At 42.7% G+C, this 26,735-nt stretch overlaps 1 protein-coding gene across 4 annotated transcripts; it reads left to right on the top strand.

The window, feature by feature from the left end:
- The first annotated feature begins 3,596 nt into the window (after positions 1-3,596).
- Macir (macrophage immunometabolism regulator) lies at positions 3,597-25,874 on the top strand. 4 transcript variants are annotated; one of them, XM_055628396.1, is made up of 3 exons: positions 3,597-3,852; positions 11,837-11,926; positions 23,398-25,874. In XM_055628396.1, exon 3 carries the CDS (start codon positions 23,421-23,423, stop codon positions 24,042-24,044), a length of 624 nt encoding a protein of 207 aa, XP_055484371.1. In that variant the 5' UTR covers positions 3,597-3,852; positions 11,837-11,926; positions 23,398-23,420; the 3' UTR covers positions 24,045-25,874. The 4 variants fall into 4 exon arrangements, with proteins under 4 accessions (XP_055484371.1, XP_055484370.1, XP_055484372.1 ...); XM_055628395.1 differs by lacking the exon at positions 3,597-3,852 and adding an exon at positions 4,217-4,347; XM_055628397.1 differs by lacking the exon at positions 3,597-3,852 and adding an exon at positions 4,727-4,745.
- The last annotated feature ends 861 nt before the right edge of the window (positions 25,875-26,735 follow it).

The raw sequence follows: 26,735 nt of genomic DNA, 5'->3' as shown, positions 1-26,735 counted from the left end.
CGTTACCAATCTCCTTAGTGCAGAAGTCCTACCCATGGCTGATTACAAACTACCGATGACCTAGGAACTGGTTTCTGAAAAAGCAACAAAAAGTTTCAAGTTGGCTAAAAGCTGGCTCCAGGAGGTCTTACTGGGGTCACCTCTCCCCATCTCTTTAAGCTAACTACTAGCATACAAGTCTCAGGAGCCAGGCAGCATAGAGAAATGTGCCATCTATCCCAACACTATGTGGAGAGGGTTTGGCAGTGAAGAACACGCAGCGTCAGGAAACAGGACACCCTTCTCTGGCGACACTAAGGACGTCAACGGACAAGTCCGGCTGAGACACAGTAGTGAAGCATGCTCTGTGCGGCGGATGGCTGTGCACACACCGCAGTGAGGAGAGGGCAGATTCGAATGTGAACCGTGCGCTGTCTAATGGCAGCTGAAGGGCAGCCTGTAATCCCACTTAAGCTTCCACCCCACATTTCCCGCCTCGTGCCTGATAGCCTCGGCCAGCAATTCAGATGTATTCCTCCTAAGTGCTTTCTGCCTCCCTCCTCAACACGGTCTATGACAGTCAGCACCTCTTACGTCAATGGCAGGGTAATATTATGAGGCATTACTTTATGGCCCCATTCCTCCGGGCTTATCCTTATGTGGCAGGAAATACAGGCATCACCTTCAGGATATTTCTTCTTACTACGGTTAGTTGCTCAAAACCTATACCCCAGAAAGTGAACAGAGCTGGCTGGAAAAGCAACTGGAAAGACAGAAGGAAGAGAAAGGACTTCCTAAGAGAGATTTTCCTATATATGGAAAGGAGGACAAGAGAGTAGCAGCAAGTCCCGAGATGCTGTGATTTAAGGCCCAGTTCTGTGGACATCACAGGGTCTTAAATAAGAATGACTGAGGACATGTGATGCTCAGCAGCATGACTCCATATCTGAATATTTCTTTGGCTTTAGGAAGTAAAGAGAAATCTAGGCCCAGGGAGCCCTGCAGAGACCGATACTACCACCAAGGACCATGCATTGAGAGGATCTATACCTCTGCTCAGATGTAGCCCATGGCAGCTCAGTCTCCATGTGGGTACCCTAGTAAGGGGAGCAAGGAATGTCTCTGACGTGAACTCAGTGGCTGGCTTTTTGATCACCTCTCCCTCGGGGGTGCAGCCTTGCCAGGCCACAGAGGAAGACAATGCAACCAGTCCTGATGAGACCTGATAGGCTAGGGTCAGATAGAAGAGGAGGAGGACCTCCCTTATCAGTGGAGATGAGGGAGGGGGCTATAGCCAGGATACAAAGTGAATAAATTGTAATAAATAATAAAATTTAAAAAAGAAATGAAGAGAAGAAAATAGCCTGGAATGGTAGAACACACCTTTAACTTCAGCACTTGGGAGGCAAGTGCTGATCCTCTTGTCTGGAGCATCTCTGTGAGTTCAAGGGCAACCTGGTTTACATCATGAGCTCTAGGCCAGCCAGAACTAATTAGAGTGAGCCTGTCTCAAAAAAACAGAACAAAGGAGCAAGGAGTGGAAAGGACCTGAAAGGGGGATCCTACGTTCAAGGCAGGGCCATCCGAGCTATGGACATGCATGCTGGAATACATGGCTGTAGGTGGCAGTTCTGGCAAGGACCAGGGAAATGTGTGACAGATGGATGACACAGACTAAAGGATACTTGTGGGTATCAGGGAGGAGGATAAGAGAATCTGTGGTACGATTCTTTTTTCTCCTTGCCATAGATGCCTCCTTTTCCTTCCATGGTGGCAGCTTCCACTAGACTGATTGTGCCCTCTGATGCCATGATCCTCGGCTTTTATTTTTCAGGTAGGGGGCTGTAGTTTCTAGTATCTCAGTCCCTTCACTTTGGGAGACCTCCCTCTGCTTAGTCTCTGAGACCTTCACTGCATCAGATTACTGTGTTGGTAGATATTGGCATGGCCTGTACTTTCATATGACATTCTGCTGGAAACAAGATGTTTATGAAAAAAGCAATGTTGTGTTTCTTTCACACTACCACTGAGTTTTAGTTTATATATAATAAAATATATAAGTTTATATATATAAGTTATTATATATAAGTTTTTTATATATATATAAGTTATTATATATATATATATATATATAAATTAAGTTTACTTAGCCTTTTCTTTCAAGATGGCTGTTTATTAAGTGGCAATCCATCAATGAATAATTCTTCCCAGACAAGTGACATTTGAGAAATGAAGTGAATTTTTTTTTTTTTTTTTTTTTTGTGGGAGCAGACATCTTGATGGCAAGATATAACCACAAAAGTGGCATTTGAGATAGAGTACCTGAGTCCCAGGTTCTGAAAGGCCTTTTAGATTACAAGTTCGATCCAGCATTTGGGACCAGTTCTTTTAAAGCATCTCTCTCTCCATCTCTCTCTCTCTCTTTGGATTGAATGTCTTTTCATGGAACACACAAAAAGCTTTGCAAGCTGCCTCCATATTGTTTTCTTCTTTCATATGCCCACATAATCTAATTAAGACAGTCTCTATATGTAACACTCAAGAACGACATATATTATCAGGCATGCCTGCCTTGTGAATTGGTTTAGGTGTTCTTTTGTGACAGCCAAGAACTAACCTAACTTTTGATTGGGTAAAGAATCTCAGGCTTGGGGACATGGGGCACCGCTTAGCTTGGGAGACAGCTGGAGACAATGCCCTCTCATGTGGCTAGATTGGAGCCCAATGAACGAAGAGGCCAGTCGAGATTTTATTGCTTCTGGCCAAAGAACATTGCTAAAATTTCAGTACAAAGGCCAAGTCACAAGGTGTTCTCCTGAAAAGATTATGAGTTCAGACAGGACAAAATGAAATTAAGCTTCTTAAAATAAGATAGAATGTTTTTGAGGTAGTTTTATACAAATGAACATCAGCACATTACACTACTGTGACAAACATTCAAATATGAAATGACTTTCTTCAGCGCATTCTTCTAGGGTACCTGTGAGAAAAAAAAAAGCCACAAAAGAACCAAACAAGTAGATATTTAAAAAAATATATATAAATGCTTAAGCATTCAGTATCTGTACAGTGCACGAGGGTCTGTATTTGGGAAGTTACATGCACACTGTGTTGGGGAAAAGTACTGTTACTTTGAGCACATTCATGAATCTGGCCTCTTCCTTCCGTGTTCTGACACATCAGATCACTGGAGAGGCAGCCTTTTAAGTGTCCTTCAGTTACAGGGAAACCGGAAGCCATCTCTTGGACCCAGAGTGTTTACATTTATCAACCTTGGTATTGTTGGGAACATGTGTAGATTCTGGAACAAGAATGATTTGCTTTAAGTTTGTGTTAGACTAGACGAAATTGATGACTCTTTGTCTTCAGATAAAGCACCCTTTACAAGACCACATAAGACTGCAACCTGAATTTACAATTTATAAAAGCACGAACAGCTCAGCCATATTTCAGGTCTGTGACTTTAAGGACTTTCCTTGCGTTTTCTCTATCTTTAAAATGCTGATTAGAACTGTTGTAAAGTTGGAAATGGGTGTCAAAAGGCTTGGCACCCAGAGCTAAATAAGTATCAGCAAATATTTGCGTTTAACCACTTTGGCAGGGGAGAGGCAAATGGACTGAGCGAAGAGGAAAATCTTGCTGGGAAGGGCACTTCACTCCCGCAATTCCAGAACTCTGGAGACTAAGGAAGAAGGGTTCTCAGGAGCTTGAGCCCAGCCTAGGATACAGTAAGACCCTGTGAAGAAAGGGAGGAAGGAAGAAAGGAAGGAAAAGAGAAGAAACACAAATGACCCAGAGTCTGATTTTGGTTTTCACCCCGCCCCCTCCCAAATTTAGGGATGTTTTGTTATTGTTGTTGCTTTTGAATTACAGGTGGGTTTTGTTTTTGGACTTCATGGGCTTCCGCTCTCCTCAACTTCTGATCAGCAGCTCAAAAATAACAGCCCTCTCCACCCCGGCGGGAGCGTGGGTCCCGCCCGGCAGCAGCGGCACCACGCCGCCTCGCGTCCGCGCCCCGGCCTCGGTGTCTGCGCTCTCCCGCCGGCCGCCCCGCGCCTCCTCCGGCCGCCCGCCCTCCCGAGCGTGCGAGCCTGGCGCAGGAGGCGGGCTCTGCGCTCCCGGGCCTCGCCTCCGCAGCCGCGGGGAGGGAGGGAGGAGGCGGGAAGGCGGGCGGGGGCGGGGAGGAGGCGGGACTACGCCGGGCCGTAGCCGGCGCCGAGCGCGGTGGGAGAGCAGCGGGTACCCGGCTGGCTCGGCTGGCGGCCTCTGCCCGCACCTCGGCGCCGCAAGCCCCGCGCCTCGCCCGCCCTTGCTTCGGGGGTCCGAGGCCGCCGGTAATAGAGGGGCCGGCGGAGCCCGGCACTGCTGGTACGTCGCACGGGGAACGCCACTCCTTCTGCAACCTTTTGTGCTGCAGAGGTGGCGGCGGGGATGGGTGGGGTACGCGCGTTACTGTGGGTGCCCCAGTCAGCGATCCACCGTTGCCAGTCCCAGGCACGGCGCCGCCCCTTCCCCGTCGCCTCGTGTCCGGGCTGGGCGCGCGGGTGTGTGTGTGTGTGTTTGAGTGTGAGTGTTTGTGCGCCGGCCTCCGCGATGGCTGGCGGTGCAGCCGCGGTGGCACCCGGCTTCGAAGGGGGCCGCTCCCTGAGCCCCAGCGCGGACGGGTGGCTGGGAACGGGAGACGGGTGGGGCCCGCGCGGGATGCTGGAGCCCGCAGCTTCCTCGTCCAGGGGTGGGGCCGGCGACGCCGGGAGTGTGCGGCGCGTGTGAGTGTGCGGGGGGCGTGCGCCCCGTGTGCGCGCGGCGGGCGGGCGGGCGGGCGGCCGTGCGCTCGCCGCCGACGCGCGGTGCGGGCCCTCTGCGGCCGGGAGCGACGCTCCCGAGGGCGGGCTGGGTGCGCCGGCGCGCACCGGCTCGGGGCCCCCGCCACGGGAGGCGGCAGGCCCGGGGAGGCCCCGGAGAAGGAGCGCCCGCCCCGGCGGCGTGCGAGCTGCGGCTGCGGGGCCCAGATAGCGCCCGGAGAGGGCCCCGGCGACCTTATCTCGCCCGCCCCGCGCGCGCTGCACCCCGCGGGGAGGCCGAGGCCGGCGCGGCGGGGGCGAGGAGCGCCCCGCAGACCGTGCCCCGCCGCCCGGCGCTGGCCCGGAGCTAGAGCGGCGCGTGTTTCGGGCCCCGGCGCCCGCGCCCCACCTGTCGCGGGTGCACTCCGGGGCGGTGGGCAGGGTAGGCACGGGCTCCCGGCGGCCGGCGGCCGGCGGCGGCCAGACCTTGAGAAGCGGCCCATTGTGAAGCTGCCAAAGTCGCTCTAGTGGTGGAATCTGAAAATCTCGGCCAGAAAGGAGCCCGGTTCGCGGAGGCGATGACGGCCGCGTGCTTCCCCCTGGCAAGTGTCTGCCTCGCTAGAGACTCCCCGGGCTCTCCGCCCACGCCGCTTCGCTGCGAGTGGGCTGGCGGTTTCTGCAGAACCGGGGTTTGCGCGCGTGTGTGTGTTTGTGTCTGTGTGTGGCTCTCTGTGTGTGAGTGTGTCTCTCGGTCTGTCAGGGCGCGCGCGCGCGCTCCAGGCTGGAAGACGCTGGGGACACTGGAGCTGAACTTTTTCATCCCTCCAAGAGGAGTAATGGAAAACAGCAACATTACATTGTACGCTGCTAGCGGCTCTCAGAGCCTCGACAGCAGATTCTGTGCAAGTTCTCTTGAGGTTTTGAAACTTCATTTTACATTGTTCCCCCCCCCCCCCGCCCCGCTCAAAAAGCCACTATATAATTTCAGGTGACGAGCTGCTTTACAATGGTGCAACAGGGTAGACACTAGAAATTAGAAACAACCGCTTCACAAAGTGTATTTTCCCAATTCAAAACGTGTAGCTTTTGGTCATAGTGAATGCTTAGGTTATTTTAATGAATGGTTGTTCCTCTGATTTGGGTGTTGTTGTTGTTGTTGTTGTTTTGTTTTTTTTTTATGATACCTTGGGTTATAAACAAAACGGACAGGGTGAAATGTAAGCGTTGATGAGCATGGAGACTACTCAGTTTTGGTAAGAACTGGTGCATTAAATGTGTCTTTAATTTTAAGTGGGACTGTTAGCTCCAAGTCTCCCAGGGTGTAAGGGGTACTCACTGACATTACTAACAGCCAATTAGCTTACATTGTGTTCCGTGTTTTAAAAGAGTACCTTAGCATTAAGTCTTAAAAGGTAATTGGCATAATGAGAACAACAGTTTATGAACACCATTTCAATTTTTGTAGCCTCGATTATTTTCCAATTATTTTTAGCCTCGATTATTATTGTACCTACTTTTCAGCTTTTCTTTGGAAGGTGAATCACCTGCAAAGACACCTTTGTGAGTCTTTTTGTGGTTTTGTTTCCAGAAGAGGCAGGTTTCTTGTAAAGACTTCGAGTAGACTTGTGGTTTCAGCTGCTGTCAGACATGTTTAGAGTGAAGCTGATCTGCTGTAGTAACGCGGGTTTGATTTTAATTAGCAGACGTGGAAACCAAATGGATGCTGGCCTCTTTGAGGGAGTTGCTATTAAGAGAACCGATACTAGAAAGAGGAACACACACATTTGTGCCTTTCTGAACCGATTAGGGCTGCCTTGCCAGTGCTGGGAAGTTGATGGTTTGTTGGTAAAGTCACAGAAGGTTTTTTAGAAAAAGTCACACTGCACTTAATAACTACCCTTCCGAAACCCTAGTGATTTGATTTCACAAACTGAAGAAAGGTAAGAAGATTGGAAGCGGTCTCTATGGTGAGAGCACGTGGATTCAGCTAAGTGGTTTTTTTTTCCCCCAGTCAGTGCTGTAATCTGTCTGGCAGCTGAACCGTTTTATTTCTGTTGAGTGTTTTCCTACTTGAGGAATGTTTTGGTTCCTTATTTATTTATTTAGTTATTTAGTTATTTTAGAGTAGTCTTTCAGAGCAGAAAATATTATGGTTGCAAAGCATTTTCACTAGTTGAAATGGAATTTCCCCTGCCCCATGGTCCCTCCTTAAAGACATTACTTTCTTCCCACTCCCTCACCCATGTTTTGGGAGAAGTAAAACTCATCACTTAATACTCCCGTTGTTTTGTTTTGTTTTTTTCCCACCTCAAAAATTCTGTCTTTCTGTAGTACTGTCTTGAATTTTTCAAAATTTACAGTGCCTACAGATGTATAACCACATGCGCGCGCGCACACACACACACACACGTATATATAGAGAGAATTCATCATTTTCTTTTCATTCTTTAGTAGTGGATTTCTAGTGATGCCTGAAATATAGGTGGGGTTGGTGTGCAAGTTTGCTGTTACATGTAGGAGGTTGGTGTTAGACTTTAAACATGCTCCACTCTTCTACACATTCAAGAAATATTGTTGAGTTGCTGGATAAGTCATTGAATGAATGGCTCAGTGACTGTACCTCCAAGGTACACAAGCAGAAGGATTTATTTTCCTTTATAAAACCCACACCTTTGTGCTGTTTTATACCTTGGAATAGTATAACAGTTTGTCATCTGAGGATATTTGAAGGTTTAAAAGGTTTCTGCAGATAATTATGCTAGGTTATTAGCTATGAATAAGACATTACTTTTGGAGGTCATTATTATATTAACTGTGATATGTATCACTTGCTAGTTCATGTTTGGAGACTTTCCTACTGTGGAGCTTGTTGGGTGTTTTCTTCCTTACCCATGACTTCCCTGTGCAGAGGCAGTTGGCTGTACTTGGCTATGTTTAAGTTTTCTGTCCACATTGTTTATAGAGTAATGTCATGGAGCTTTCTGTTCGTTTCAGCTCTTTGTTTTGGAACCATTGTATCTTAAAGCTTTAGCTCTATTGACTTTAGTCTGTTTTTCTATGGTTCTTTTTTTTTCTGTCCAAAGAATTTGAAATCTGTTTTTCCCATTCACCATCTAAGCCTTCAAATGCCAGGATGAAAACAATAGTCATTTGTCAGTGTTAGAGATTTATAGTTTTTTTTTTTTTTTAAGTACTCTAAAAAATGGATGGTTTTATTTGAAAGTTCTATTTTTGGCTGACTTTATTACAAGTTTTAATTTTTATTTGGGGAGATGGTAGTGAAATCTTTACTATACTTTTTTAGTAGATTGTTCCACAGGCAGTCTTAAAGTGGTATGTAGCTATACTATTTCTTGGCTTTGCTGTGCTTAATTTTTGTCTTTTTTTCACTGTATCATCTACCGCTTTCTGGTGCCTGTGTCTGGATGGTGCTCGGGTACACATGAACAGCAATGTCAGGGCTGAAATTGAGGACCAGGAGGATGCGCCTGTCCTTGGCTCACCTTGGTCACTGCTGAGGGATCTGCTCTATTTTTGACTTGGCAGTGGTAAACCAGGGATAGTCAGTGACTACACTTTGCTCATTATGAAATTAGAGAGTGTTTCCTAGACTTCATCAGCTCAGGGCTGATTTATAATTCCTTTAAGGCTTCTCTGCTTTCAAATTAAGACTGAGCTTTTAACCAAGTTGATGTCTTTCTATTGGTGCTTTAAAAATGTTTGAAAGTATAAATATTTTTATTTTTCTTCACAATTTATTCATTATATATCCCAGTTGAAGCCTCCTCCCTCAAATCCCCCAGTCCCACCCTCCCTCTCTCTTCCCCTCATCCCTTTCCCCTACTCCACAGAAAGAGGGAGTTCTCCTCTATTGCCATCTGCCCAAAACTTGTTAACTCTCATCAGAACTGCCTGGATCCCTTCCTCCGTGTCCTGGCAAGGTTGCATCATCAGGGGCAAGTGATCAAAGAGCAGTCAACCAAGTTTATGATAGAGGCAGCCCCTGCTCCCCTGACTCAGAGATCCACATGGAGACTGAGCTGCCAATAGACCTGAGCAGGGGGTCTAGGTTCTCTGCATGCATGGTCCTCCCTTGGTGCATAAGTCTCTGCAGGACCCTCTGGGCTCAGATCTTTTAGTTTTGTTGGTCTCATTATAGGGCTCCTGTCCCCTCCATGTCCCTCTATTCCTACCCCTCTCTTCCATAAGACTCCCTGTGCTCTGCCCAAAGTTTGGCCATGAGTCTCAGCATCTGCTTTGATCCCCTGTTGGGTGTATCCTTTCAGAGGACCCTCTATAGTAGGCTCGCATAGTAGCTGAGTAGTATGCCATTGTGTAGATGTATCACAATTTCTATATCCATTATTCCATTGAGGGACATCTAGGTTGTTTCCAGATTCTGGCTATTGCAAATAAAGCTGCTACTAACATATTTTTCCAGTGCATCTAAAAGCTTGGAAAAAATATGTTACCAAATGCCTGGCATAAATTATGTGAAAGTTGAAATGAAATTTAAGGCTTTCAAAATTGTCTTTATTCAGAATTAAGACATTCACATTTTTCTAATGTTTCTTTTTTGGTTTTCAGTCAAAGAGCATGTATCAAATTTGCCTCACTTTATGACTGGTATAGCCCTGGTATATAACTGTAGAATAGCCAGTAGCCTGCAAATATTTTTGGAGATTTTTCCTGCCATTCTACTCATTTTACCTAGGGTCTCCATACTATGTGCTTTAAAACCCTAACATTGAAAAAGTTTGAAACCACCTTGAAACTAGTAATAAAACTAGTCATTTCACAATGATGTAATAAGTCTTTTTATATGAAGTACCTCCTGAAACACTTAGAGTAGGATTGTGCCCACAGAAAATAATGGATGTATGTTTCATCCATCTCATCACACGTATGGGTGTGATTGTTGTGTGTAAGGCTGTGCTTGTCCATATGTTTGAGGATGAGTGAATGGGCCTTGGAGCCAGGCTAGTTGGCATGCGGAGCCCTGTGCTGTTCTTAAGTAGTAGTATTTAACCAAATACTTCCAAGTGAGGTTAATAAAATTTTCTTCAAGGAGTAAAGATTATATCACATAAATTATGTCTTTTGGCATGTCAAAGATGCTGAAAACTTCATTCTTTTCATTCTCATTTCCCACTACAAATCCATTTCCTTAACATATCAGTGTAAATTTCCTAACGCTATTCTGTAAATTCTTTGGGGGATAATTATATGAAGCAAATATTTTTATCATTAGGGAACAGATTTTGTTTCAGTGCACTTCAGTTTCTGGTAAGAGCACAAGCTTCACTGGTGAGAGAGGCCCAAGTCTTAATTACGCAGATTGTTTGTTAGCTGAATTTAAACCTAGTTGGTGGTAAAATAAATTAAATAGAAACATGTCTGGTCTCCACATTGAAAGACGTTCCAGTGGCTAATAGCATCAGGGTTCTTAGCATGCTAATTTTGTTGTATTAGCTGCTTCTAGTTATCAAGGAAAATACCTTGAATTCAGTAAATCATCCATTTCCTTTGGCTGAAACTCCTCTGTGCTGGGACGAAAATAACAATCAGCAGCTCTTGTCCTTTTCCTTTGCTGTTTGTTTTTAGTCTGAGAAAATGCTGTGAAGTGCATTGCTATGTTTCCAGGCTCTACACACGTATATAGATAAAGTGAATCCCCTCCACAGTTGTAAGTGCTCTCTCTCTCTCTCTCTCTCTCTCTCTCTCTCACACACACACACACACACCCACACCTTAAGTACAGCATAAGAACTGAGCAATGAATGAAACCTGCACAGGTTGAAAGGGACTTTGGGGAGGTGTTTTTGTTGTTGTTTGTTTATGTTTTGTTTTGCTTTGTCTTAACAAATTAATCCAGTTAATTGGGGATGCATGGAGGAGATGCTAGAGACTTTGAGTAGGTTGTTTTTTAAGTATTTTAAAAAGTGTTTTCTGAGTTGGGGAGATGCTTTAATGGCCAAAATGCCTCTTGTGCAAGAATGAATGACGACCCGAGTTTGTTCCCCATCACCTGCATGAAAGCTAGACATGGCAGTGCACTTGTAAAACCCCAGTGCTTCTTTGCAGAGACAGGAGGATCCCAGGGACTGCTTGGCCAGCAGCTGAGCTAAATTGATGACCTGTAAGCTTAATTAGAGACCCTATCTCAAGAAATAAAGACTTAGGGTTATGGCTCAGTTGCAGAGTTCATGCCTAGGATGTTCTAGCTCCATGGGTCATTCGCCAGAACCAAAATAAATAAAGTGAATAGAGAAAGAAGAATACGGCATCTGGTGTTGAACTCTGGCTTCCATATGTGCATGTGTGGCTGGATGAACGTGTAAAGACACCCACATGCACACAGAGCCACACACATTCACACGCTCACACCCACCAAACACAAATCTTTCAAGAACTTTCCAGTCATTTGTCTCAAGCAGTCTAAGGACAGATTTTAATTACTGCTATTTTGGAGTTTAAATGTGTAAACAACAAAATTAATAGCATAATAACAAGATCACACACCTGAAGGGCTTCCAGAATGCAAAACACATTCATCTACCTGAGTTCCCTCCAGCCACATAACCCAGGAAGGGGCAGTAGAATGATTGGCCTCGTTTTAGAGATTGCTATTTCTGTAGAGTTGGGAAGGAGAGTTCCTAGCTTGGCCACAGCTAAGACACGATCTTTCGTGCCTACCTCAGTATTACTTTTTTTTTTTTTTCCCATACAGTCTCCTGAACACATCAATAGGAACAGAAAGTTAAAACCCACATTTAAGCTTTCCATATCTTATGCTTTTATTTAGTCTTGTTAAATACTCTTAAGTTTCTAGGTAGAGTTTACACAGCACAGCACAGAGGAACAAGTGCAGTAAGATGTTTTGAAGATTCATCTATCCAAACTAACTCACAACAACCTTTGAATTGAATTAATTAGTTACCGTGTCCCACATACCCTGCACCGGCGTTAGTGACTCCTGCAACTTTCATTCTGTTTTGCAATTAGAATTGTTATAATTGCTTTATAAATTGTGTTACTTGTTAAATTACAGGCTTATTTTTGTGTCTCATATTTAGTATCTGGAGTAGAACAGAAAAATTATTATGCCTGTGTTCTCTTGGGACTCTCTGGAAGTTGCACAGTGACGTCATCTGGGATTTAGTCTGGTAAGTTATATTTTGTTGTTTGTTTGTTAACCATTATGAGAACATGGCATCATAGTGTGTGATAAATGCTTCATAGATGAACAGGTGAAAGTGGTGTCCATGTATTCTTACCTTTGTGTGTGCCATAGTCATGAGATTCTAATGGCTGTAATTGTGATTGTGGTAGCAAGCATGCTAAAATTCTTTGAAATGTTTGATGCTTTCATATGTTTTTCTGAAGTTCCCATACGACATGGGCATTCTTAGGGAATAGTATTTCGGAATATATGATAGAGGTAGTTGATCAGATATGTTAATAAACATTATATCCAGAACTGCCGACGTGACGTGCAAAACATCCTAGTTATGTATTTTCATAAATATAGTAGCTGAAGGACAACAATAGTTGTAATTTGCTGCACATGTGATGCTCCTTTATTTTATCGAACTGTGAATTCAAACCTGAAAGCATGCAATATTTTGCCATCTTTTAGTTTCCCTTTCCCTCTCCCCCATACCTGTATTATGCTCAACATAATTGTTTGTGTGGTTCAAGTGTTTGATTGGGGCAAATAGTTAAAAATAGCCTTGTAGCTCTTTAGCATTTTCAGGACTGGATTGGTGTGAGTGCCTGCTCTTTGAATCCTTGTGATTTCTTGCTGTGGCTAACTTCGAGGTCACTGTCTTTGGAGAAGTCCGTTCCATAATCAGTGGTCTCTAAATGGTCAGCCAGCTGGAGAATGATTTAAAGCATACTGGGGGAGTGTGCCAACGTTAAATAGAGGCGTCATGCCAAATTCATTTACCGCACTTTAAAGATTTTGTTTTTTATTTTGTGCATATGTGTGGGTGCGTGGGTGGGTTTGAGCGTGTGCGTGTGGTACTTCCAGAAGCCAGAAGACTACATCGAATCCCCTAGAGCTGGTCTTAGAGGTGGTTATGAGTCAACATAGACACTGGAAGCAGATCTGGGCCCTCTGCAAGAGCTGTACCTGCTTTTAACTGCTGGGATATCTCTCCGGCTTCCAAGGAGTACTTTTAAAAACTGAAAACACTACTAAAAATCTCTTTTCAGAGGAGAAGTAGTTAAGAACTCACAGTACATTTGGAAAGAATCTATCTGGGACACTGACCCACCCAACTAAAGTGAACTAGAGGAGATGGAGGGGAATCTACAACAATCGATGTACATTTGCATGTTTTTCTGCGTTTATCTATGTGTGTATGAATGTGCCTTTATACTGTTTTTAATGTGCCTGTTATATTTCTTAATAAAGCATTGTAAAAGAGCTACAAAAGGTGAAGGGATTCAGCTCAAGAGGCGTGGTCACTGAAAGCGATGCCGCAGAGGATATCCATTGAGTTGCCTTTGACACTGAGGCTATGTGGCCAAGAAATTAGAATGTTTTGGAGAATGATGTAAAACTTGGCAATACATTACCAAAACCTCTTAAAGTCCGGTTCATTGAAGGATAACTTGTCTGTGATAAAATTTATTAGAGTATAGTTTGGAAAGGTTCCTGTGTTCCTTTGTAGTGTGTTCCCTCTCCTAAGTTTTACCAGCCATTGATTAATTTCTGGCCTAATTATTTTGCATTTTTCCAGAATGCCATATGAATGAAATCATTGTATAGAGCCTTTCCATCAACTTATGTTACTTGTTGGTTTCCTGGTTTATACTGTTTGTTGCTGAATGGTATTACATTGTATTCATGCCTCACACTTGTTCTGTTTCTTGAAGTGATGTTTGGATGCTTGCCAGGTTTTGATAGTTATGAATGATGCTGTTATAAATATTTATGTTCATGTCTTAGTTTGAACATTTATTCTCACTTTTTTGGGTAAATTTTTAAGAGTAAGGTTGTTGGTTTAGTTAATAAGCATTAATTCACCTTTATAAACCATGTTAGGCTGTTATTCAGTGTACCCCTAAGTAACTAATATACCAAAGTGCATTGAGATGAAGTCAAATCTCATTCAGCGTAGACGTATTTCGTTTTATATCCAATTTTAGCAAGCTTGGTTAGCAGATCTTTTCACCCTTCAGTGGATTAAAATGAGTAAATTTGAAGGCCTTGGGGATAGTGACTGTAAGCAGACAAATTATGTCTACCTGAGTGACTTAAAGAGGCAGATATCAGGAGAGTGGAGTTGTGGCAGACACGGTCTTGCAAGCTTCGAGACCTTGATGCATATTAAAGTTGCCTGGCTTTTTTGTTATTGTTGTTGCTTTTCATTTGCTTTTAAAGTGTTTTTTACAGAAAGACTTGCTTATTTATATTTTCTGTGTTCGAGTGTTTGGGCTGCATACACATGGATGCCCTGTGCATATGCATGCCTAGAGCGCCCTTTGGCCCAGAGGAGGGCATCTGAGCCCCTGGAACTGGAGATGAAGATGGTTATGAACAGCCATGCGGGTCTGGGATGAGAAGCTGGGCTTCAGGGTGTTCTTCTGAACACCCTGTTCCAACAGCAGAGACCAAGTAGGTAAAGTCCCAAGATTAAGTGAACCCGTGGACTCGTAGTCATGCCTGAGAGTCCTCACTTACCAAAGAATGGCTCTGTTCTGTGCTCTTCGGTTCAGGCCTGTCTTGAAAAGGATTTTGCGAGCATGATAATATTTTTGTTTTGTGTGTGTAAGATGGTCACATCTACTTTGTTTTATAATGTATTGCTAAATATCGCTAAGCACGGTAAGGCATGAAGCATTGTTTTGATTTTTGTTTTTTGTTTCTTGAGACAAGGTTTCTCTGTGTAGCCTTGGTTGTTCTGGGCTCACTCTGTAGACCAGGCTGGCCTCAAACTCATAGCAATCCCCCTGCCTCTGCCTCTCTTGAGTGCTGGTTTTAAAGGCGTGTGCCGCCACATCCGAATAACAAAATATTTTTTTAAGAAAAATAATTGTGAGGCTTGGGAAATGGTAGTAAGTAAAGGACTAAGTCTAATCACACATTTGTAATCTAGCTTCAGGAGGGCAGGGAGAGGTAGGTCCCTGGGGCTCTTTGGGCATTCATTGTAGCCCACCTTTGGAGTTCCAGGGTTATGGAAGTCTGCCTGTAAAAAACAACCTACCAGCAAAACAAAACAAATCACAAAGAAGATGGCTCTTCCAAATAACACCATAGGTTTGCCTTCTTGGTGTCCATGTGCATGAATATACATTTATATTCACACCCCACCCATGAACACAGCTCTCTACTTCGCCGTCTCTACTTCTTGTGTGCATGCATGTGCATGTACTCGTGTGCGTGTGCGAACTCACACATACAGGCATATTTTTGTATATCATTTTTGAAAAACATCAACTATTTTTAGAGCTTGTCTAAGAAGCAAGGGCATCTGTATAATGTCTTCAAAATGTTTTCTTTTGGCCAAATGTATAGGAAATTTGGCTTCTTGGAGAGTGTTAGAACTGTGCACATTGTATACAGATGTGGTCCTCTGACAACTCATACGGGTGCAGAGAGCATTTCCTGTGCATCTATTGTAGCTGTACTTTGCTCTAGTCTCAGCCAGGACTCATGTTGCGGTAAGACATACTATACCCATTACTTTAAATCTTTAAATTGTACTCTCAGTATTTTCTAGAATATGTGTGTGTGTGTGTGTGTGTGTGTGTGTGTGTATGTAAACATTTTTACGATTTGTTGAAGGAAATTGGATACTTAGTCTATAAATCTGTAGAAGATGCATAGGTTAGAAGTGAAGCTATCAGAGTAGAGGTCAAGAATGGAAGCCATCTCTGTTTTATTTATCTTTTTTCTTTGGAAAGGCAAACACATTGTCCTTTGGACACACATTCTTCTTTTCTTCAGCAATTCCTATTTATAAGCAATGAGAGTAGAAACAGGATGCTCTCCTGGTGAACGTATAGATTGCACTTTATAAAAGTATTTACGTTAGCTTTCGGTTATATAAAATAGTACATTCTCTTTGTAGAAAATGGAAACATTTTACATAAAGCTTTGTGGCCATTGCTAAAAAAAAATTTACAAGCATATGTTCTTTGACTCAGCATTTTAGTTTTGGAATTTCTTGCAAAATTAGTCTTCTCTGTCTCTGTTTTTCTCTGTGTGTGTGTTTGTGTGTGTGTGCCTGTGTGCACATGTAAATAGGAAACAAGGGAGAGTGAATTTAAATATTAATAAGGGTTTCTTCCAGGTATAATATTGGTAGGGAGTGAAGAGAGATTTTTGCTTTGATAGAATGTCAATATAAGTTATTTGAATTGAATATCTTTCAGTCTGCGTGGATTATTTTAGAGGGTTCAAAAATATTAAAAAGTTCAAATAATTATTGAATCAGGCTTGTGAATAATGGAAAGGGGTAGAAGGTGTCTGGTTGGGGAAAGTAGTTAAAAATTGTCTGTGAACTAAGGCTGTTTGAAGATCTCTGCAGCTCCTTAAGGTAATGTGGAGAAGGATGGAGCTCTAGACTGTAGCATGAAGGATGGCGCTAAAGAACTGTGGCATGGAAGATGCTGCTTCAGAACGCTAGTACTGAGGGTAGTGCTCCAGGGTGTGGCATGGAGGATGGTGCTCTAGAATGTAGCATGGACAGTGAGTCTGTCTTCAGTGTACCCCTCATGAGAGTTGGCTGTGCCCATACTCACGATACTTGTGCTATCAGGTTATCCTTCAGGAAATCCTTACTGTCCTTTCTCTCCATGAGTATTATGCTATATCTGAACTTCACTAGATCCTTTGTGTTGTGACAACTGTTTCTGGTAATCTCATACCAGAGTTTATGACAGGGATGAGAAAGGTGTGTTAAGAGAGGACAGCAAAGCAGATCAATGTCTTCATTGGTTGAAAGAGTCCAGCTATAGAATTACATATCCTTTGATGTCTCAGTTTTAGGATGAAAATTTTCAAGGGCATAGTGTGCTAATGATACATGAATATACATAACAGGAAGGGTAATGAGTCAATGAATTCCTTTGAGTTTTAGGTGGAATATAGGCCTTAGGACACAGTGTTTCTCAAAAAGAATTCTTTGTATATCAGTTGTGAAACCCCACAGAACTAGTCCAGGGAGCTGTAGCACTTAGACTACTTTCAAATTGTTGATATTTGTGTCCAAAATTTAGAAGTTCATATTCTCTTCCTAGAGAGTATAAAAGAACTGAGAGCTACACTTTTTGAATATTGTATGTGTTATTGTTTGGATCTCTTGCTTTTAGTATCAGCCCAAATTCACAATTTTACACTAATTAGTAGTGAAAATGTGTGATTTGTAATCGAGGGGTCACCTAGTTGAATGATTCTTCATTTATCTTAAGTCACATCTCTCTCTACCCATTATCAGCTCTTTGCTGTTTGTTTGAGAAGATCTTTACTAGTCACTTCACATTTTGTAGTCACTTGCTTAAAAACAGTTTCAGAAGCACTGGGTTGACTTGTCTACATTAGACTTTCCTAGTTGTATCTTCTTGTGCTTCTGTGTGTATGTGCATGCTTATGTATGTGCAGGTACATGAACGGGCCTGTGCTCGTGTGTGCATGTGCCCTTGTATATGCATGTGTGTACATGTTAGTGTGCATGCAAGTGTTTGTGTGTGTGTGTGTGTCTGTGTTTGTGTGTGTGTGTGTGTGTGCGCGCAAGGGGGGGCACAGAAGACAACTTGAGGTATTGTTCCTTAGATGCTGTCCACCTTCCTCCTTTTTGAACAGCTTCTCATTGACATGAAACTCGCCAAGTGGGTGAGGCTGGGTGCCCAGTGAGTGAGTCTTAGGGTTCCGTCTGCCCCTGGATGACAAGCTGTGTGCTTGATCTTAGCCTGGAGTCAAGGGATTCGGCTCAGGGCTTCATGCTCTCCAGACAAGCATGCTGCTGACCTAGCTATCTCCCCAGGACAATAGTTTTGTTTTCTATTCTAGACTCTTTTTTTTTTTTTCATAGAAATTTTACTGCTTCTGTTAGTGTTTTTCTGTTAACCTTTTCCCCTTCGAATTGCTGTTTTGAATCTTCTGTCCCAATGATGTATAAAAGGCATTCGTGGAAACAAGAAGGGTATCTTAATGATGTATAACTTAGAAACATTGCATCTTGATTTTTTTGTCTGGGCATGCTTGTGTTACGTATGCATGTATATGTGTGTTTGTACTCACCCATGATGCACCTGTGGAGGCCAGCAGTCAACAATGAGGGTCATCCTTTATCACTCTCCACCTTATTTTGGAGACATGGTCTCTTCCTGGACTGGACCTTACTTTTTTGGCTAGACTGGCTAGCCAGTTGGGCCCAGAGTTTCTCCTGTCTTCCTTACCCACCATCACTACGATTATAAATGCCACAGTACCTGATTTTATTAGGTGCTAGGGATCTGAACTCAGGTCTTGATTCTTGCACAACAGGCACTTTGCCTATTCTGCTGCCTCCCCACCCTTGTGGGTGACTTCTAGAGTCACTGTTTATTACTTCTGCAGAAGTGATGTTTTTTTTTTTTACATTTATGTGCAAATATTCATGAGAATATTTGTGATCCTGTCTTAACAACAAGACTTTCTAAAATGAAGTCATTTTAGAATATGAAACAAAACGCTGAGTCCTGAATAGACTTGCTGAAAGTAGCAAGCCCATAGCAGTATTTCTATGGAAAAACCTGGAGAAGATTCTGTGATATACAAGCCATCTCCAGTTATAGTCCTTGTGTTGAATTTTCGGTTACGTGATTTTCAACTAAGAAACTTGGAGGCTGTCGTGTAGGTCAGTGGAAGAGCATGTCTTTAGCATTCACAAGGCCCCGTGTTTAATCAACATCCACAAACAGCATGAAAATACTTTCTATGAAAGAGTTCATGTCTCAAAAAGTGCCTCCAGGTATGCTGGTGTACACTTGTAGTCTTCAGCTTACAGTGTGTGTGTGTGTGTGTGTGTGTGTGTGTGTGTGAGAGAGAGAGAGAGAGAGAAAGAGAGAGACTTGGAAACAGGTTGTTCTTTGATGTCAGCTTTTTTTTTTTTTTAATTATAATTCTTGAATTAGAAAAGCACCTAAGCCTTTTTTTTTCCCCAGTTGGAGCAGTTCTATTTAACAAACAATCCGAGAAAATAATTCTGTTATTTCCTCAGATTTTGCCTCAGTGTTTGAATTCATTCAGGAAATTCTCAGGAATTCAGTAAAAGAATGTTTTCCTTTAGGCCCCATTGCAGAATGGGAGCTGCATGGGCCACTTGGTTTGGCCTCCTGTCTGAGTGAAAGGAAATGCTTGCCCATGGGTATTCTCTCTGAAGCCTGGCTCCACACTGCCTTTGTAGAGCTGCACAGTAGGTGTTCTTTAGAAGAGCAACATGGAAGTGAGAAGATCTAGAGATTGTAAGGAACACAAGTTAGCTAAGTGTCACGTTCATTCTCTTACTTGTGGAGGGTCATGGAAGGAGAGGGGAGACTGCTGAGGAGGGCAGAGAGACCAGAGGGAAAGCAGCAGGCTTGGTGGGTAAGTCCGGACAGTAAGGTGGGGTATATAATAAAGAACCGTATACACATGTGTGAAAGTGTCAGTGAAACCACTCTTAATACAGGGAGCATTAATAAGAATTGTTAGCAGTTCCTGAAAGCCCTGGTTCTTACTCAGTATCAAAGCTTGAAGGTGTTCTTGTTCAAATGTCAATCAATACACCGTAGAGCCAGCCACGTAGCTGTTCTGAGAGTACACTCACCGTTTGTTGCTTGGAATAAATGTACTAATACATGAGAGTTAATGCATGCGAGTGTTTTCTGGTTCTTAGAATTTCTCATGAGAAGTTCTGTAGGTAGCTGCTGCTTATATCATTAGGAGACTCATTCAGAAGTTTTACATGAGAACTGACCTGTTTTGCATTGGCCTTAGTTGTTGCATTAGATACTTATGCTACAGGATGTTAATATTAATTAAGTTAATAGAAGTTAAAGAAAAAAACATTTCAGAAGTGTTTACCATAGTGAGTGGGTTGTGTCCTCACGTAGAATGTGGTATGTCTCTCATACCAGGCACCTCTTAATTGTTTCCCATGTAGATGTGTGAAGATCATTTTCGTAGTTTTGTCCAGACTGAGTGATATTTCTATTTGGCTCCTGAAGAGATAAGTAAGGATGCATTTTCATCTAATAGTAACATGCATTCATGACATTGCTCTGAATTGCCAGAGTTTGACCTTTATATAGTTCTCTACCTATTTTCTACAGTTTTCTAGTTTTCCAAAAACAGTGTACCATTTTGGCCTGTTCATTTAAATCATTGTGTTCTGCTATCTTTATCTTCCATCTGAAAGATACTTCCTAAAAATTCTCCGTTTGCCTTGGTAAAGCAGAATTGGTACAGTGTTGGAGCAAGTGTCCCATCACCCTAGAAGCTGGTGCTCGCACTTTATTCCTGCAACTCTATCCTTTTTAAACCTGCTCAGCAGTTTCCCCACTCCAGGCAAAGTAGATGCATCTCAGCGCAGTGTGTGTGTGTGTGGATTGTCACCCAGTAGATAGAATCTGAACTATGGCCTCTCAGAAGCTTACATAACAACTGAAAACAATAGGGTTGCTGGAAAACCATGGGTTGTCATGAAGTGCCAGACTGGAAAGAAATTGAAGCCAATACTCACTCAGTGAAGGCAGATGACTACAGTGTCGCTGTCCTGGTGGCTGTTGTAGGCTGTGTGTGTGTGTGTGTGTGTGTGTGTGTGTGTGTGTGTGTGTGTGTAAAAGGAACTTTTTTTATGGGTTTCATCTGTCTGTTCCAGTTGTCTTGTATGCTTGCTGCCTCTGTCTGTTACCCTAGTCCGAGTCTGAAAGCTTCTAGCCTCCATACAATTTAACCTAGGCCTAGAACATTTTCAGACTCTGACACTTATAGCTAAATAAACTCACCCTTTCTTACCTTACTGAGCTCTGGGCTGGCTGGTTCAGTTCAGCTGTTCTGGTTCAAACTTCTCTCCAAGCTGACTGATTCAATCTGGCTTTTCTCTCAGCCTCCTGATTGCTCTGCTTGGCCTCAAGCTAACTCCTACAATCTTTTCTAAACTTTTGGTACCTTCTCATCCTCTGACTTGCTGTGTTTTCACCTGTGTCTAGCTTGTTCTCTCAATCAATATCTCTCTATAAAACTCTCCTGGTAAATCTGCCTTCTCCCTCTCTTACTTTCTCTCTCTCTCTCTCTCTCTCTCTCTCTCTCTCACTTTTTCTCTGCATTGCCCCTTACGTAGCTTCCCATTTGGTGTATCCTATTCTGTCAACTCTCTCCGATTCATCACTTTTTCTGCCACTCATTTAAATATCACTTTCAAACATGGGTGCTGCCTTCTACAAACTAACTTTATTTTACCTTCGTTGTTTGGAATTAAAGGCATGTACCAGATCACACCTGGGTCTAAGCTTTTCTTTACCCAATATTTTCTCTTTACGAAGCTGTCCTTGAACTTAGATTTTCTTGCTTCTGTCTCCTGGATTAAAGGTGTGTTTATATTCCAGCTGGATCACATAGACCTAGAAGATCTTTGAATGTGATCTCTTGCCAGAGCAGCCATGTTCTAAATTAAAATTCCTGTACATATGTGTGCTCATATGCATGTGCACGCAAGAGTGTGTGTGCCTGTCTACGCCTGTGTGTTCCTGCCTTTTGCTCCTTGGTGCTGCTTACTTGAACCTCAACATGCCTCTGTTCCTGTCCTTTCAAGGTGACATATCAGATTGAATTGCTGCCTATTTGTCAGGTTGTGAAGGTTGAAGGCCTTAGATTTGTCCTCTTTTTCTCTTCAACATTACAGAGTTAGTGATCAAGGAAGGTTACTTCGTCACTGGGCTTAGGCCCAAAGTTTGAGTAGCATAAAGATTGGGCATAGCTTGGAATGATTCTGTGAGGTTCAGGAGCTAAGATGTCAGACAGGTCTAGATAGACTGGCAGTTACTGTTCAGGTCCTGTCAGTAGAGAAACAAGTTTCATTCTGGAACAGTAACAAGATATAACAAAACCAGTTACTTTAGATCCAGAAGGCCAGGAGACTAGTCTATAAAGTTTACAGTGACCTGTGACCTTGTGTGGATCTTTCTGATAGCCACTGTGTTGCCGCTTCTTTATAGATGTTTGTTTCCAGCTATGGTGTAGATGGGGACTATAGTGAGGACAACTGGCCTCTTCTGTGCCTCCTCAGTCTTCTAATGAAGCAAAATAGAAAGAAACTTCACAGATTTTCTGGTTCTCTTGGTTTTAGTTTTCTAATTGCCTAAAATCTAAATGAATACTGAACCCTTAAGAAACAGATCAGTGTTTTATAAAAGCTCTCTTGAGAATTATGTGACATAATAGCCTTTCTCAGTAAAATTTTCATATTAAACTCAGTTACTTGACATTTTGATTATTATTCTAAGACATTTCTTTAAAGCCAATAGAAATTCAGCTAAAGTAAAATTCCTCAGAAGATATTATGTTTTTTCTATATTGTTCCCCAAAATTTGTATTATCTGCTGTTTTCTAGGAACCTCGCCATTATTCATGACAGTGTGTGTCATTAGGTTTTCAAAACTACATAAAGTGATAATTTCAATGAACAATCCTATTATTCATTGTGAATCATTCTTTTTATTAAACTGTTCAAGAGTAGTATCTTAGGCATTATAAAATAAAATAGCCATGTGGTCATGATATGTTTTATGGTTAAATAGTCATATGAAATAACATTTGGTATTCTGTGGGTATTTTTTAGGTTGGTCTATTTTAATTTTATGTGTATGAGTGCTAAGCATGCCTCTGTGTCTATGCACCATGTGTGTGTGGTCCCTTCATGGCCAGTAGAGGGCAGTAGATTATCTGGAGGAATTACAGATGGTTGTCAGCTGCTGTATGGGTGCTGGGAACCAAACCTGGGTCTGCTGCCAGAGTAACAGGTGCCTTTTCTGAGCCATTTCTCCAGATTTATTTTACAGATGTTTAGTATTCAGACTTACGTGCTATGTTCTGTTCAGAGTTAACTTTTTTAACTACAGAATGGCTTTTCTTTAATTCGTTGGAGATGTCAAAGGAAGGCATTTTGCAGGGTTTCCATACCTCCTCTAAGTGCGCTGCCAGAGTGTCAGAAAAGTTATTGGGTAAATTGATCGGTCAGTAAATTGTGTTGTATTCCTCGTAAGCACAGTTATGAAGAATCGCTAAGTTAAGTGAGAGAAAATGTAATTTTCGAGTCAGATTGTTTTGAAACCTTCTGTGAAAACTTGTGTGCTTACCCGTCTTTGCGTATTGTTGAGATCTGTACTGAAATTCCAAGCGTACCGAAGAGTAAAGCTTCTTGTGCTTGAGCTGAGTCTGACTTGGAGAAGTACCCCATTCTTGTTTCCTCTTGGTTTGAACATCTCCGTGAGGCCTCAGATTCTCATTTACCTGCCCGTGCGCTCTTGGATACAGCGTGGCAGTGGAATCTCTTTGCTGTACATTGTCTTCTGGACAGTTGTTACGAGTTCTAACAGGATCAAGCTTGGTCCGGAGGAGCTGTGTGTTACCCTTTTCTAACCTGAGTCTGTTTACTTCTAGGAGTGTGCAGCCTGGTGCCTAAGATGGAAGTAGATATAAATGGGGAATCCAGAAGTGCCCTGACCACCCTGCCCTTGCCTGTGGCTGAGGGGAGCTCGCCAGGAAAAACAGAGGCAGAGAAACCCCGCTGCTCTAGCACGCCATGCTCACCCATGCGTCGGACTGTGTCTGGTTATCAGATCCTCCACATGGACTCTAACTATTTGGTTGGCTTTACAACTGGTGAGGAACTCCTGAAGTTAGCCCAGAAGTGCACGGGAGGAGAAGAGAGCAAGGGAGAAGCCATGCCTCCCTTACGCTCTAAGCAGCTGGATGCGGGACTTGCGCGCTCTTCTCGTCTGTATAAAACTAGAAGTAGGTACTATCAGCCATATGAGATCCCAGCTGTTAATGGCAGGAGGCGACGGCGGATGCCCAGCTCAGGAGACAGGTGCACCAAATCCTTACCTTATGAACCTTATAAGGCCCTCCATGGGCCCTTGCCTCTGTGTCTTCTTAAAGGTAAGAGGGCTCACTCCAAATCCCTGGACTACCTCAATCTAGATAAAATGAGCATCAAGGAGCCAGCTGACACAGAAGTGCTACAGTACCAGCTTCAACACCTGACCCTCCGAGGGGACCGAGTGTTTGCTAGGAATAATACATGAATGACTTGCACAGAGTTCAAACCACTTTAGGTCAGCCTGTACTCGGCTAGAGAAAAAAAAAAATCTACTGTCGTACTCTGTACATGACCCTTCACGTTAGAGATGGTTATATCAGCTAAGTGTTCCTGGAACATAAAAATTGTTTGGATCAAGTATTGGATACAGGAATGAAATCACAGGTACTTGGGGTGGGGCGGGTGGGATATTGTTCTAGAGCACGCGACTGCAAGGAAAACAGAATGTTGACCGTTAGTTTGCATAGCTTTCTAGCTAGGAAAAGGCTTTGGTGCAGTAATTTTCACCTTTATGATTCGACACTCAAATTGGGAATGTTACCTGCTTGGTTGTTGCTAACTTGGTATGATTCATTAGAAATTTATATCGAAGTACTCACTGCTTCTTGGATCTCTGTATTTTACTATGAAATGTATGTGATGATTTGTCTTATCAAATTTAGAGCTTGAACACTGCTGAATTGGACCACTTTTTATTTTTAAATATTGAGTTTAAATATTTTATAACTGGTTTTGCACTGAAAACAATTAACATTTCAGATTAAGAAAATAATCTCTCTTTACTTGCCTCAATAATAATATTGAGCAATGGATTTTTTTATTTCCGCATGGAAAGTTACTGATCTCTATGGCTGTAAAATATTCCTTTATAGCATTATTAAAGTGTGTCTTAATGAAATTGAATTTGGGATACAAAGTATTTATTTACAATGGGTAGTGGGTGGAAAGCTTTTCAAGAATGTTTCTGATGTGAAGTTTTCATCAGTTGGAAACATTTCCTTAGTGCTTATTTTCTGATTTAAATTCCACAAGGAACTTGAAAATGGAAAGGATTCTCTCCACTGGGTTGTCGGCATAGTACTGCTTGCATCTCAACTTCTTGTAAGTGAATATAACTAGCAGAGGCTCTCATGATTTTGACTATCAAATGCTTGAACTTAGTATAAAAGTGATACCGCTCAGCAAGGCGTTGGATCTTTCCGGGTTCAGTTCTCTGCAGTGTGGCACTCATCAAAATTCCAGTTTCAGGATTAGTGTGGGAGCCTAACGTACTCCTACAGTTTTAATGGGCTAATCCTGGATTACCTAACAGTTTATGTCTATCACACTGGTTTAATTTGTTGCTAAAGAAATAATTCCTTGTCTTTAGTAACAGAAGCAGCTCAACTATTCTTGACCACAAATGTATGTAACTTACCTTTTGTAAACATTTCTATTTCATTTACTCAGTCTTAAAGGTGCAATTTATTACTGATTTGGCATTTCTGGCTATATAGAGCTACATATTTTATGTTTTCCTTTGAGCACTGTAAGTTTCTTAGGGGTTAGCAGTCTTGCTTATAAAGTAAGATCACTTTTTTAATTGACGAGTGGGCCATTCCTGGAACAATCGTGATTTTCCTCTGTCCAAAATGAATGGCAAACTTTATTTAAAGCAGAATAAATGTTGGAACCCCAGGAACTCCTGATTGAGGCTTACTCTTCACAGAGGCAGCCGTGTGACAGCCTGTTTGAGAGAGCTGTGGAGAGGCTGCCTCATGTCTTACTGAATTGATCAGAGTTTTCGGTGGCTGGAAAGTTTCCGCTCTTGTCTATTTTAAAGTAAACTGCACCTTTGTAACATATTGTATTGATGAATGATCACTAAGATTAACTATATCTATACAGTCATTAGTTGGACAAGTAATAGAATCCTGTCAGATGCCAAAGAGTTGGGATTTTTACACTTAATGATTAAACACCGTTATTTATTGATGATTTACCCTCTGGAGCTGTATTATTTCTAACTATGAAATAAAAGGGTGATGTAAACACACATTGTTTTGTGGTGCTTTAAAGGAAGTAGACCATCACTAGGCCAGCGAAGGATACAGCGAGGGGGCTGGTGAGATGGCTCGGCTGGTGGAGGCACTTGATTGAATGCCTGAGTTTGATTTCCAGGACCAACTGCTATAAGTTGTCCTCCAGTGTCCACATTTGTGCCAGGACACATGTGCACATGTCTGTGCATGTGAACACAAGTTAACATGTACACGTACACAAGAATTCCACACACGCACTTTATTTCAAGGCCCTAGTTTCGTGAAACAGAAACATAGGTACTTGCTGCTCGTTGGCACTTCATGGTGGATCAGGAAGTTTCTGGCACAAATGAACGTGCACAACGCTTGATCTGACACAGTTGATATGACTTGTTACATAGCTGTAAATAACTTAAAAACTGCTTTCCTAGATGAAAAACTTGGGAGTTCCAGAGGATTGTATTCCTGTGGTGGGTAGTACATTATCAGAGGAGGGGAGGAAGTCCGGGAAAGGATGGGAGAGGGAGGACAGGGAGATGTCATTAAAATGACGAAGGTTTGAGGCTCAGAGGACGCACAGGGTAGCTGAGTGTCTTGTGGCTACTGTGCAGCTCAGTTTACAGCTGAGGGGAGCCGCAGGGCTGCTCTTGTCAGGAGCCAGGAAGGCAAGGCTTCAGAACATGGAAAGCCCGTGGTCTGAGAGCCCCAGATCCTTTAAACTACTGTGTAGCCAGGGGTCTTCCGTTCCAGGTGCATCTAGGCTGGTCTTTCCTCCTCATGTATTAAATGCTTGTCTGTGAGCTGCTTACTTGTTTTTTGTTTGTTTGTGGTTTTTTTTTTTTTTTTTTTTTTTTTTTTTTTTTTTTTTTTTTTTT

The sequence above is a fragment of the Psammomys obesus genome, unplaced genomic scaffold, assembly GCF_907164565.1.
Source record: "Psammomys obesus unplaced genomic scaffold, mPsaObe1.curated_primary_1811, whole genome shotgun sequence".
In the NCBI taxonomy this organism is placed as follows: Eukaryota; Metazoa; Chordata; class Mammalia; order Rodentia; family Muridae; genus Psammomys; species Psammomys obesus.
This window is presented reverse-complemented; position numbering and strand designations above follow the sequence as displayed.